Here is a 12,488-nt window from a genome sequence, read left to right on the forward strand (position 1 = left end):
TGGTATCACTTTTCTGCAAAATGATGGCACCATCCAGACGGAAGAAACCCAAGCCTCTGTCATCTAAATTCTATCTTTCTGAAATATGTCTAACCAATTCTGGTGATCTTTCAGTCACCTGACCAACCCCTCCACTTGAAGATAATTCATCTTCCAGGAAGGAAATCGGGATTCTGTACACTGTAAAGAAAGCTTTACTAAAGTCCTAACATGTGGGCAAGAAATCTACTGTCTTCCAGCTCCAAACCTTTCCTGTCATATATGAGTGACAGAAGAACCTTATTCAAACACCTTAACTACAAGGTCTGGGACTTGTTTCTCCCTGTGCCTTCTCTCCATGCCCATGAATCTGGCATTCTTCACTGTATATGAGCCTAGCCTTCACAGAAGAGGTGACAGAAATGTCCCCTTACAAGTCACCTACAACAACATCACTCCTGACAAATAGCAATTTCAATCTCTTCCTACCAAGGATAGAAATCAGGGTGGCTTTCGTTTCCTGCATAGGTAAGACTTTATTAAGCCAGTAAAATTCCTGAAGAGCAAAATACATTGAACTTTAAAAGCAGTACAACAGGAAGGGCACAAGTCTTTAGTGCCAGGTCTCAGATGAGCCATGGAACAAACATCTGCCCAAAGGCAATCCCCCTGCCAATCATCTGATCCACAGCAAGTGCAGCACACTGTGGCATTCACAGCTCCCCAGCCCACTGCAGAACCCAGCGAGTGCTCAGGACTCACTTTTGCAGCCCAGGATGAAGGCAGCAGGTGCCAAATCACAGAACAGGGGGGAGCTCAGAAAGGACAAAGCAGGGTGTCCCGGTGTGAGGTTAAACAGTAGATAATGTAGCATGGCACAGGATTGGGACCTTACTTTTGAAAAAGAAGTGGGCAAGAAAACATGGAAATCTTTTTCCCCACAAGCATTTACTAATTCTCATAAAGATGGGAAGCTGCTGGTACAGTTTATGTTTTTACATTATTTTTACAGTTTATGTGCCCGATAACCATTTTCACAGCATTCTATTGTTGAGTTGGGCACCACCGCTACCTCATTTAAATCAAAGAAATCTGAAGTGTTAAGAACATCATAGCTTCAGGTAATCCTTGGCTGTAGATTAAAAAGTGGACAGAAATATTTTTGCAATCCCAATTGAAACATCCATTCCCAGCATCTCAGTGTTCTCCCATTTTATAACATCAGCAATACATCAAACATACACAGCTCCCCATCTCACATTAGCTATTTCAAAACGCATTCTAAAAATGCAGTCACAGTTACTCAGTTTCATACTCTGTATCAAATGCCTAAAAGTCAGGCATTATTGCACCTAAATTATACACTGGAACCATATCCTACAGTATAACTAAGCTCCCATTTAGAGAAAAAAAAAAGCTTGCAAGTTCTTTTCAATCAAGTTCACAAGCAAAACTACAGACAAATCACATGCTTAGTTTCAACAAAAGCATTAGCAGGAGGCAGATGCTGACTGGACTGATAGTTTCCATTTGTTTATTTAACAGTCATGCATCATTACCAACATTAGTCATTTGGTTCCTATTCTCCCCCCAACTGCATTGTTTTAAGGTTTATTGGCAATTCTACTGCTGTATCATTGGCCAATTTTTTTGTTATGTCTATGAGTCCACATAAAGAACCTTCTTGAGGGGGAGGGGAGGGGGAAGGGGGACAGGACTTTTTTAAGTACTACTTGATTCCAAGGTCTACCTGAATCATTAATAATCCTGCAAAAAACAATTGTCCTTAGGAACGCAGTTTTAACCCTGAGAAGTGCAAACAGCATAAAAGACTTCTCTAATAATGAACTACTAAAATTTAAAAGTTGCAATATCTACAAAGCCTTTATTCAGCAATTCTACAGCACCAGGGTTTACCTTATTCTGCCAAACAGCTCCCCACCCACCCCCATCCCAGTCCTATTTGGGAAAGCAGCCAGTAGAATTCCCACCCAAACCTGCACAGTTTTATGAAGGAACCGATTTGTGAGAGATTTATCAAGCAAACGTGCAGCACCCTTGACTCCATAATCACGTACTTCCCAGTCCACTGCAAGATACTATTGGTTCTCTTGCTGCTCTTTAACAAGAGAAACTGCTCTCTGGCTACAGTGACCATCTTACCTGCTGCTTACTGGTACCTCTAGCCTTTCCGCATTCCCGAAAGAAAAAAATAAATAAAGCTGCAGGTCACCCTATGCACTGTTACAGTAACTGCTTTACAGGGCTAGCTCACTATAAAACTAGAAATTTGGCGTATCTAATTGGGCAAATAGAGTAGACTTCATTTCATTAATTTATTTCTCTAACTTCTGTCCACACCACCGAGAACAACAACTGATGCCAAAGGGGGAGTCGGGGCAAGCACACATAACACACTTCCATAGAACAGATGAGTCCTAGTGGTTACTCTGGTTTTGATTTTCAGTTGCAAAGGAAAGCTAACCCAGTAGCTCTTTAAGTGATGCTTTCTTCAGTTGCATCGACAGAATAGAACAGGTTTTTGCCTCAACAACTCACTTCCAGCTTTTCAGTCACACCAAAAATAATCTGAATTTGCTGTATAGTGCATATGAAATTTTTTGGCTAGACGTATGGAGAATACAAAAACATGAACAGAACTACTCATATGCAGGCTGCAGTAGAGACTTGCAGCTCAAACTCACAGAGCCCTTTACAGGAGGCAACAGAGCACATCCTATTCCCACTAGGTAATCTCATTTAAATATCATCTCAAGGCAGCTATTAACAAGAAAATCATGTCTGGGACATAGCTGCTCCCAGCTCCCCAGTTATTACTAGAGGAATCCAGTGCAATGGAAGTCATTAGGTTTTCTTCTCCACAAACTAGTTTCTATTTAGAAACTACTTATGCCTATTTGTGAAGCTTTGGAATCTAAAGCACTGTAGCAATGCACTCTTCAAAAATTACTACAAGCTCCTGGTATCAGCACAAAGACTACAGTGTCTCAGAAAAAGGTACAGCTGCAACTCTTGCAGTATCAATATTTAGCGAATTTGATTACAGCTGTTGTGCAAGGATGCATCTCGATTGCTATCTGGTCTAAATATGGAGCACTGCATACTGGAAACTACAGTCTCCACTGGCCACACCAGGTATTAAAAAAGCAGGTGGCAACAGTATCCTGTTTTATGCAAATTAATTAGAGCCCTCAGATTCCTGGCAAATGGCCAGAGCTTCCAGACAGACAAAGGCTGAAGGTTTCCCAGAGGGGGGAAAAAAAAAAATACCAAACTAGTTTTTGGACAGGCGACAATATGCTCTAGCATGATACCAAGTCTAATAGAAAAATCCAGAATCAGTTAAAGCAGAAATGTAATCTAAATTAGGACATTAGTAATTAGGTCAAGCTAATACCAAAAACCATCATGCAAAATGTTATGAAGAGGCCAGCAAGGCCTCTAGGGGCTGGGGAAGACACTTGAACAGCAGAAAGTTAGCTAATTGTAATTAGTGATTATGAACAAAAACTTTCTTCCAGATTGACCCATTTAAAATAAATAGAAGTTCTTTAAAAAGATATGCATAAATTTAATGCATGCAAGACTGAATTTGACAGAAAACAGTCTTAAAGGGGTTTATACACAGAAACACCTAAGGTAGCAAGTAGCTATTTCATATCCAATTAGAGTTTATTTAATCTGTGCAATGGATTATAGCTTCCTCCTTAAATTCATAAAGGACTTCATGACTGCATAAAGACAGAAACTATAAATGCTTTTTTTTTTTTACTAGGTAAATTGGTAATTTAAAAGTCATAATACCATGTCAAGTGGGATGCAGTTCAGAATGACTGCAGGTTCCCCAATAGGTGGTAAAACAAATAAATATACAGATAGTGAAAGGAGCCACAGAGAAAGCTCATTTTTATCTTTGATCAGACTTGAAATCTTAGCACACACAAAAAAGAAAAATCACACTTGATGATTTTCAAGACTGACACTTCTCAGCAAGCTTCAGCATTTGAATGCACCAGCCATTGAGTGCTGCACACCACACCAAACGAACACTGCCTTAAAAAAAGAATTAAGCAAATACCTCATCTCTGATTTTCTTCAACCTCCAGTATTTGTCCAATACAGCCACTTCAAAAAACTTCTCTTTAATCCTCTTGAATCTGCACACTTTGGTTCATCCCTCCAATAATCTCTTTCAACAGACATGAATAACCATCTATTTTTATCTAGCTTTGCAATGTCCAGCCTTTGTAGCAACCTTGACATGCCATCCACCTATTCCCCGATGCTTTTGACTAATTTCATTCTACTCCCTAATCTGCAAATGCTTTTCTGTCCATATGGCCACTACATTACTGTGCTATCAGCAGTCCTGGGTCAGGCCAATGGTCCATCTAGCCCAGTATTTTCTGACAGAGGTGATACAAAATACTATTTAGAGCAAAGCAACCACAATAGATACCTGACCCTCTCTCCTTTGTTACAGGACACCAACTAGAAAAATCTGTCGCTGAACTGGTGTGTTCTCCTCTAAAGGGGAATTCTGAAGTATGCTATGAACACATTTTAAACAGGCCTAGAAGAACAGACTGCTAATTAAAATTTGTCTATCAAATATTGCATTATTAAGACATGATATATGTAAATGCCTGGTTCAACCTTGGTTTTTTAAGCTTTATTTTAGGTTTGTACAGAGCCTACTAATGGCCAAACAAGATGACAACACTTCTGGAAAACAGAGCACATGTCATTCACAGGCTTTCACAGACACTTGAAACTTCAGACTGATCAGGAGAAGCTATGAAAATAGGCCAGTTAGAGGGAGAGTGACAAAAACTGAACATTTTCCTGTGTGGTCTTAAGATTTTGTCCTCAATATTTTGTCATCCTACAGAATGTTTTAAGTTGCAGTCACAGAAGTGAGTTGATACCACAGCCAAAGTACCAATCAGCTCCTCTTCAGAGTCTAGACAATTTTCTTCCAAATAATCAGTATGTCTAATTCAAGACTGCCATTACCACCTCACTTACTACGTCCCTTGTAATGCTGCCTTTCCCAACTGACCACAGAATTTCCCTAAATTTCTACACTTACTATGCAGGGCGATATTTCCACTAACTACAAAGTAATGTCCAAGTTGCATCAACACCTGAAAAAACCCAAGACATGTCACTTCAATAGTAAGTGTATCCATAACTAATCAGAATACATTCCAACAAGATGGAAATCTGTAATTCTTATTTTAAGTTTAAGTGACTCCAATTACTCAACAATTTTGAACTATAAAGTCTGGTGAAAGACATCTCTCAGCCTCATTCAGTCAGCTAAACTTACCAAAATCATTTTTTACTGTTACCAGATCCCAAATTAGATGTCTTCAACACCATGAAGATGACTTGGAATCAAGGAGTGTAAATTCATTCATGAAACTGGGTACAAGCCTCTCACTGTGAATGGGCCAGCAATCAGTAAGTTTGCATGTGATGTATTTTATAAAAAAGACCTTGAGACAGATTTGGAAGCATTAAAGATCTTTTGCTGAATTCCACTCATTCACCAAGAGTAAAACCACGGATGATCACTTAAGACAGTTGATTGTCCAATTTACTATGATTTTTATTTTTTAAAAAACTACAAGCTTGACTCAGCTAAAGCCACAGGCTTACCTTATCATCTCAACTGTAAATGGACAGAAGTGACTGAACTAGGGTAACTGTAGCCAGGGGTGTACTTACTGGGAACCTAACAGGGAAGATTGCATATATTAAAAAATGCACAATATTCAGTGATGTTCTAGAAACTATGTGGTTGCTCTCACTTGTCATCAGTGTTGCTAAGTTTATATAGAAAATAAATCCTAGCGTTCTCTAAAAACATACAGTAAGGTAATAAAAACAATGCACTGTTATGAAGACATTTATGGTGCATTTATTTTTACTGCTGTAATACATTTAATTCTACCAGCATTAACTTTGGGGGTTTTCTACAAGAAAGTACATGCAAAAAATTTGTGATCAGAATGAAAAAAGAGGAATTTCTACTTAAAATCCATTGTATTAGTGTTTCAGAAGCATTCATACAAAATTAGAAACCTGTTCTATCAGCAGGTAATGCCATTAGTTTTCAAGATGAATAACGATAGTTTATAGTGCAGAAACCACAGCAATGAAGACATGGCAAAAAGAGCACACATGAGCCGAAGGCAAACAAGTGGCAGTCCTGATATTTATCTGAGATTTGTTCCATAAAACAAGCCAAGTGGGGTTGGGGAAGAAGGTTACTTTAAAAATAAGAAACAAGGAAAGCAAACAGTAAGAATTTCAAAAAATTACATTCATTTTTGTTTGTGGTTTTAGTGAAGTCTGGCAGAAGTGAGAGAGGTGACAAAAGAATTACCTGAAGTAATTTTAGTCTTTGCTCCTCAGATCCCATTATTTTTCCTCCAAAAGTGATAAAAACTAAAACTTCTCATTTGCACTTTGTCACTAAGGGACTCTTGGTGATGACCTCATAATCCATGAACAGAACCAGAAGCACTCACAAAAGAGACAGAACATTTTAAAAAAAAAATGTAAAAAAATCTTAGCAACACAGACTGAGGGAAAAAAAAAAAGAACCAAAACAAATAACTGAAGCTAATTACAGTCAATAGAACAATTAAAGTGCTAAAGCTTTTTAAAACAAAAGTGGCTTAGAGCAAGGCATGGCATTTCTTTAGAGAAGAACAGAAAGTCTAGAATCTCTGTTGTCTCTATACACTAGTTGACTTGAGACCTGAATAAATTCTGGCATGAAGTCCCCAAACTGAATTATACCAACACCACAGAGAAAGACAATAGTTGTACAGTCATCTGCTTGAAGCATAGCAGAATTTTGCCAGAACATGCATTTCACACTGCAAGCCTCATAATGCATCATAGTTAACCCCTGCACATACAGCATTCAGTATGGACAAAACACTTGTCAGAGAGAGCCCTTCACCTACTGAAAGACAAGGATATCCAGTAGCCTAAATTTTATGTATAAAGAAGAAACTTGCAATAACTTGGAAACAAGACAACATTGACATATAAGACAAGCCCATTTAGAACTGAGTAGACCAGAAGCTCCACCTAGAATATTAATCTAGAAGAGGTTTTGCAGGACCTCCTATATTTCCAATGCAGGTTGTATAGCCTTCAGAACAGAATTCATTCCCTACACCTGAAAGCTTCAGATCCTAAAAATCTTCTTTGACACTAGTTGCACAGTATTGTAATTTTTTATGTTTAAGTTTTGCCAATTGCTGAATTATTTCTACTACTCTATCTGAAAGTTTCTTCATTAGTAGAATGTCAACTTATCTTTCTGTTTCACTATGAAAAACACATAGCTATTTTAAGTTAGTAACAGATCCCACTGTAAATAATTAATTTTTCCATTGTGCCATCTTCTCCTACCAGGAGTTTCTTTATTTTAATAAACTGGGGGGGGGATATGTAGTAATGAACAGGAATTCACCTGATTTGTATACAAAGGAAATTCAAGTAGTTATTGCTGCCCACAGTCAATTAAAAATATAATTCACAATGCATGAGCAATATATACCCACAGTTTAGCTTACTGCCTGTCAGAAAAGTAACAGAAGAATGTGCTTTCAAAGCTTTTCACAGAATAAGCAGCTTCTTTAAAATCAGTATTTTCCTTCTCAATTTTAAGAAGTCCTGAAATACATAGGCCGTATCTAACATGGCCTGGAAAAATAGGTTCTCAGAGAATGCTGACCAAAACAAAGCAGATCAATCTGAATCTTTCTAAGAGTAGAATTTCCAAAGACAGTAAAGTGAGACAACTAGGTTTTTGATGTATGCTATGAGTGAGCTCACTAAGCACTGTTACAGTGCTGGACAGAGAAAATGTTATAGGCGGTTCTCAGCTCCAAGATCTAAGACTGCTGGACTGAACAAGTTAGTTGCTCAGGTAATCAGGACTACAGAAGCTTAAATTTCTTTAATAAGCAGCAGGTCAACTACTGTGCTCCTTAGCTTTTTGACCTTCTGAGTCTTTCACATATAAAGCATGACCATTTCTTAAGTCCTTAAAGATGAGGAACATCAAGACAGCACTTTGGGCTTCTCTTGACTCTCCACCACAAAGAAATTCACCATAACGTCCATATGCTACAGCAAACTTGAAGAGCATAATTAAGAGCAACACGTTTGCTCAAGAAATAAAAATTGGGTCAGCTAACCTCTCTTTTTAAAATATAAACTCTTCAAATTTGAGGGTGGTTATGCTATGAAGAATAAGTATGCAAAAACACCTTTTGACACAGATTTGCCCAGCCCTCCTTCCACTTTGGTCTAAAGAGGTCTCACTTCAGTGATCAAAAAATCCCCAAAAACACCAGACGTCTCTTCCTTGCAAAGTACAAGAAGCAAGCTAGCTGATTTCTGCTAACACCACTGAGGTAGTGCAGTTATGAGTCACCAAACTGTATGAAACCCAGTAGGAGGGGATGTGTTTGGCTTAACCCCGTTAGTAACAACAGATCACAGCACGATTTTCATACCCCAACTGAACCTGCACACACATGAGTAAACTCGCTCCAAAAGCTGTCAGGAAACAAACTACCACAAAAGCCATAGCTAAGAATCACTTCTTCACATAAAAGTTAAATCTTTTCTGCATACATGCCCAGAAAAGTAAGTACACCATTGCTAACCAATACTTCACATGCCTGAAATTCTGACCCGTGGGATTTCAGAGGTAGTAATCGACAAAATGAAGAGGTCACAGATAATGACTGAATGGAGGCAGAACTCAATGACAGATGGATGCGTACTGCTTTGTAGGAAGACCTCATATCCCAGAAAGCTATACTAAAAAGTCAGCTTAACCGTTTTTACAAAAAAAAAAAAAACCCAAACAAACAAAAAATAGAAAATAGGTGCTTTCTATAACAAAACCTATTAGTTTGTTGCCTGGTTTGATTTTTTAAGCATTGTACTTTTAATAAAACCACAGAATATGAAGACATCTTCTCCTTCCAAATTAGTCACCGGTAGCTGATGTTTTCCCAGGACTCAGAAAAACGGAGAGACCTACTTTTTTTGATATTGCCCAAAATTTGGATTTTGTTCTCACATAATCCATGTAAAGCGTCCTTACTAACAAACTATTGGTTGTTTCATGATAGCTATCAACTGACTACTTCTGCTCTGATAAAATAATATGGTGCAGCAACATGAACTTTAGCCTCCCACATCACAGGCAGGTGTGCTGGAACGGTTGGGGCATCTTCTCAGAGAGCTCAGGGACGTTGTTTCACTTGCAGAAAAAATGAAGACAGTTTCAAACATTTCCAGGGCCAGAAACTCTCCCCTACTTCTGTTTGGGAAACGAAGGTCCAGGAGAATGCAGCCCACGGGTCAAATTGTTCAGACCTCTTAAATCTAAAAATCAAGGATCCTATGAATATCGTTCCTCTCTTGTCCAACACAGAGCAGAAAAAGAATCCCAGGATCAAGGAGCTTTTACATTTTTTAATTATTCTGCTGAACCTCTTTCCACTGCTGCCATAAGATACACCTCCAGTACACCACTAAAAAGACCACGCTAGAAACAAAGTAAAATTTCACACACTCATGAACAATTTCTCCTCACACAAGTATCCTAATTCATAAACTATTTACCAGAATTTCCTTTTGAACCTCATGTCCATATATCTGAGCACTGGGTTTTGTCAAATGGACTCTAACTTAAATCACTTTCTCATACTTGAAGCATCCATGAAACGTCTGATGGGCACTTAATTTTTGCCAGTACTGTAATTCCTCTGTATTGAGACTTTCATCCAAACAGTTTAGAACATTACATTCTGGTAATATGAAATTATTAAAAAATAAACGTCTATTATAACCCAAGAAGTAAACATCAAAAAACATTAAACATACACAGCACACAAATATTTAGTGACCATTAAAACTTGCATGTAGCAAAGAATACTACTAACAAAATAACTGCAATGCAAACAGCATTTAAAAAACAGTATGCCTTTTGCATCAACTTTCCTTGTTACCGAGCTTTATACTATTACATGCTCTCACTTCCTGGTTTGTCAGAAACCACACTGTTTTAAAGTCAAAGGTGCTCACTAAAAGGAAGCAGGAGTAACAATGAGTATTTTTAGAGATGTTTTGAGACCTCTGATAATAGCAGAGTATCTTTGTGAACTTAAAGACACTTCTCCTAATGTTTGGTGTCCTTCAGCAAGCAAACACTAACAACTAGCCTAATTGTTTTAAATACAGCACAAGAAGTTCAACAGCACATATTGGTTGCAGCTTCAACAGTAAGAATTCTTCTCAATTTTTAGTGAGATCTATTATTAAGTATTAAATACACCCATACTGTATTCAAAAAATAGCAGCTGACTACCTACTTCTTTAATAAAAAAAGGACATTGAAACCACATTCTACTCTTCCCAATAAGCATAGTAAAGCATCTAAATTAACTGCTCCCTGACACCCCCATTGCCTGTAGGCAGAACATGAAAGTTCTGCCTACTTCCAAAGCAAATGGGAAGCAAAAAGGGACATAAACATCTTCATGGGAAAAGTTGTTTTGGCTTAAAACAACGACGTGTGTGTTTTGATGACTGTTTTGAGTTACTAAATCAACATTTAACTTTCTTGAGTTGAATGTTTAAACATAACAATACACTTCTTAGTTCTAAATAAAGCAACAATTTCTCTGAGGCAAACTAGGGAGGATGCTGTTTAGAGTTGCTTCAAGTTTAAATATATAGAGAGAGGCTCCTATGCTTTATTTTCAGCTTTTGTGATACGTAAGGAAAAAGAATCTAGCTGAAATCTAGTATGGTCAAAGTGTAAACATGTAAGAAAATATTGACAGAAAAATAACGTCAACAAAGCATGAGATTCATCCGCATGCATGTGCTGTTCTTTTCCCTCATGCCCAAAAAGGCAATCAACTTACCAGATTGAACACAGTTTCAACTATGTCTCTGTTGGACACTTCACCAACTTCCACCAGTCCTGTCAGCACAGCAAATTTCATCCTGATACCTCGGATGGGGACGCCTGGATTCAAAGGCTGCAGCACACTTCCCCCTTCAGCAGCATTTCCTTCTTTTCCCGCTCCTCCTCCACTACCTTCTCCTCCTCCATCATCACCTGTTGGCCGAACAACTTGTCTGTCTTCACTCGCCATGGCTAGTTCACTTCAGGTAGCGACTTGAAACGCCGGCGGCACGCTGGTCGCTGCGAGAAGAAGCAGCGGCTTGGGCTCCCGGGAAGGTAAACGGCGGCCCACTCCTCCCCTCCGGCTCCTGAGGAAACCCGCGTCCGGCAGGGAAAGGAGGCAAGCAGGCAGGCAGGGAGGGAGGACGCGCCCTCGGAGACCCAGCTCCCGCCTCAGCAAGAGGCGTCTGTCAGCAGCTCTCTGCCCTCCGGCAGGTAGTTACAGCCCTGAAGGACAAACAGAGTTTTCAGTTCGCGGAGAAATCAGGCGCTCCCCACAAGCCCCGGGGTCCCACCTCCAGCCAGCGGCCCCCGTACCCCGCCCCGAGGAGGCGGCAAGGGCCGCCGCAGGAGCGCTCACGCCTCTCCCCGCGGAAGTCCTCGCTTCCCCGCCGCACGGCGAGCGCCGCGCTCCGAACACGGTCGTGAGGGGTTTAATTTTCCCTTTTTTCTTTTCTTTTTTTTTTTTTTTTTTTAAAGGGAATACGCTCCTCCTTCCCGCCCGGCTCCTCGTCTCCCGCGTACTGCTGCTCCTGCCCTCGTACCGCCGCCGCTACGGCTGCCGGCGCGGACAGGTGCAGCGACCCGCCGCCGCGCAAGTTCGCACTCACCGCTCGCTGCCCGGCGCCGCCGCGGAGGGGGCGCGGGCTGCCCTGAACGCCCGGCTCCGCGGCCGGGAGGCGGCTGCTCTGCCCCGCTCGCCGGCTGCGGAGGGCGGGCCGCGCAGCGCCGGCCGCCCCTCTCTCCGAAAAGCGCCTGAAGTTTCAGCCGCTGCCGCTTCACGCCGCGGTCTCGATTAGCCCCATCTCTTCCTGCCGACGCTGCCGCTCTCTGCCGCCATGACAGCGCTGAGCACCCGGAGCGCTGCCGGGCGAGGAGCCGTGCGCCTGCGCGGCCGGGCGCGGGCAGGGCGGGCCGCCGCCGCGCGGGGCGGGCGCCGCCGGCTCGCGCACGCCCAGGTGCGCCCAGGTGCGCCCAGGTGAGCGGCGCACGCGCCCGCGCGAGGCGAGGGCGGGAGAGAATGGGGCGGGGGCCGCGCGCACGGCGCGGGAGCGCCGGCGAGGCGGGAGCGCTCCGTCCCCGCCCTGCCTCCTCAGCGGGCGCCCTCGGCGCGGCTACTCACCTGCGTGGGCCCGGAGCCCGTGGGACCCGGCTGGCCCCCGCGCTGCACACAGCAGCCTGCCCCAAACTTTATCGGGCCGCTCTGTGACTGTCTGAAGCCCACCGTTCCCGAGGCACTTTTCCT

General features: G+C 41.6%; 1 protein-coding gene across 3 annotated transcripts in view; it reads right to left on the reverse strand.

Moving 5' to 3' along the window:
* The window catches only part of LRBA (LPS responsive beige-like anchor protein), a gene marked incomplete at its 3' end in the record, with an annotated part of 428,602 nt that extends 416,493 nt beyond the window's left edge, over nt 1–12,109 (reverse strand). For all 3 annotated transcript variants that reach the window (XM_081999652.1, XM_081999651.1, XM_081999650.1), the window contains exon 1: nt 10,980–12,109. In XM_081999652.1, the coding sequence (XP_081855778.1) occupies nt 10,980–11,213 (234 nt within the window). In that variant the 5' untranslated portion in view covers nt 11,214–12,109. The remainder of the gene's footprint in view (nt 1–10,979) is intronic.
* Between the last annotated feature and the right edge of the window lie 379 nt (nt 12,110–12,488).

This window comes from Phaethon aethereus (genome assembly GCF_964289735.1).
Source record: "Phaethon aethereus genome assembly, chromosome: 4".
NCBI classification, from domain to species: Eukaryota; Metazoa; Chordata; class Aves; order Phaethontiformes; family Phaethontidae; genus Phaethon; species Phaethon aethereus.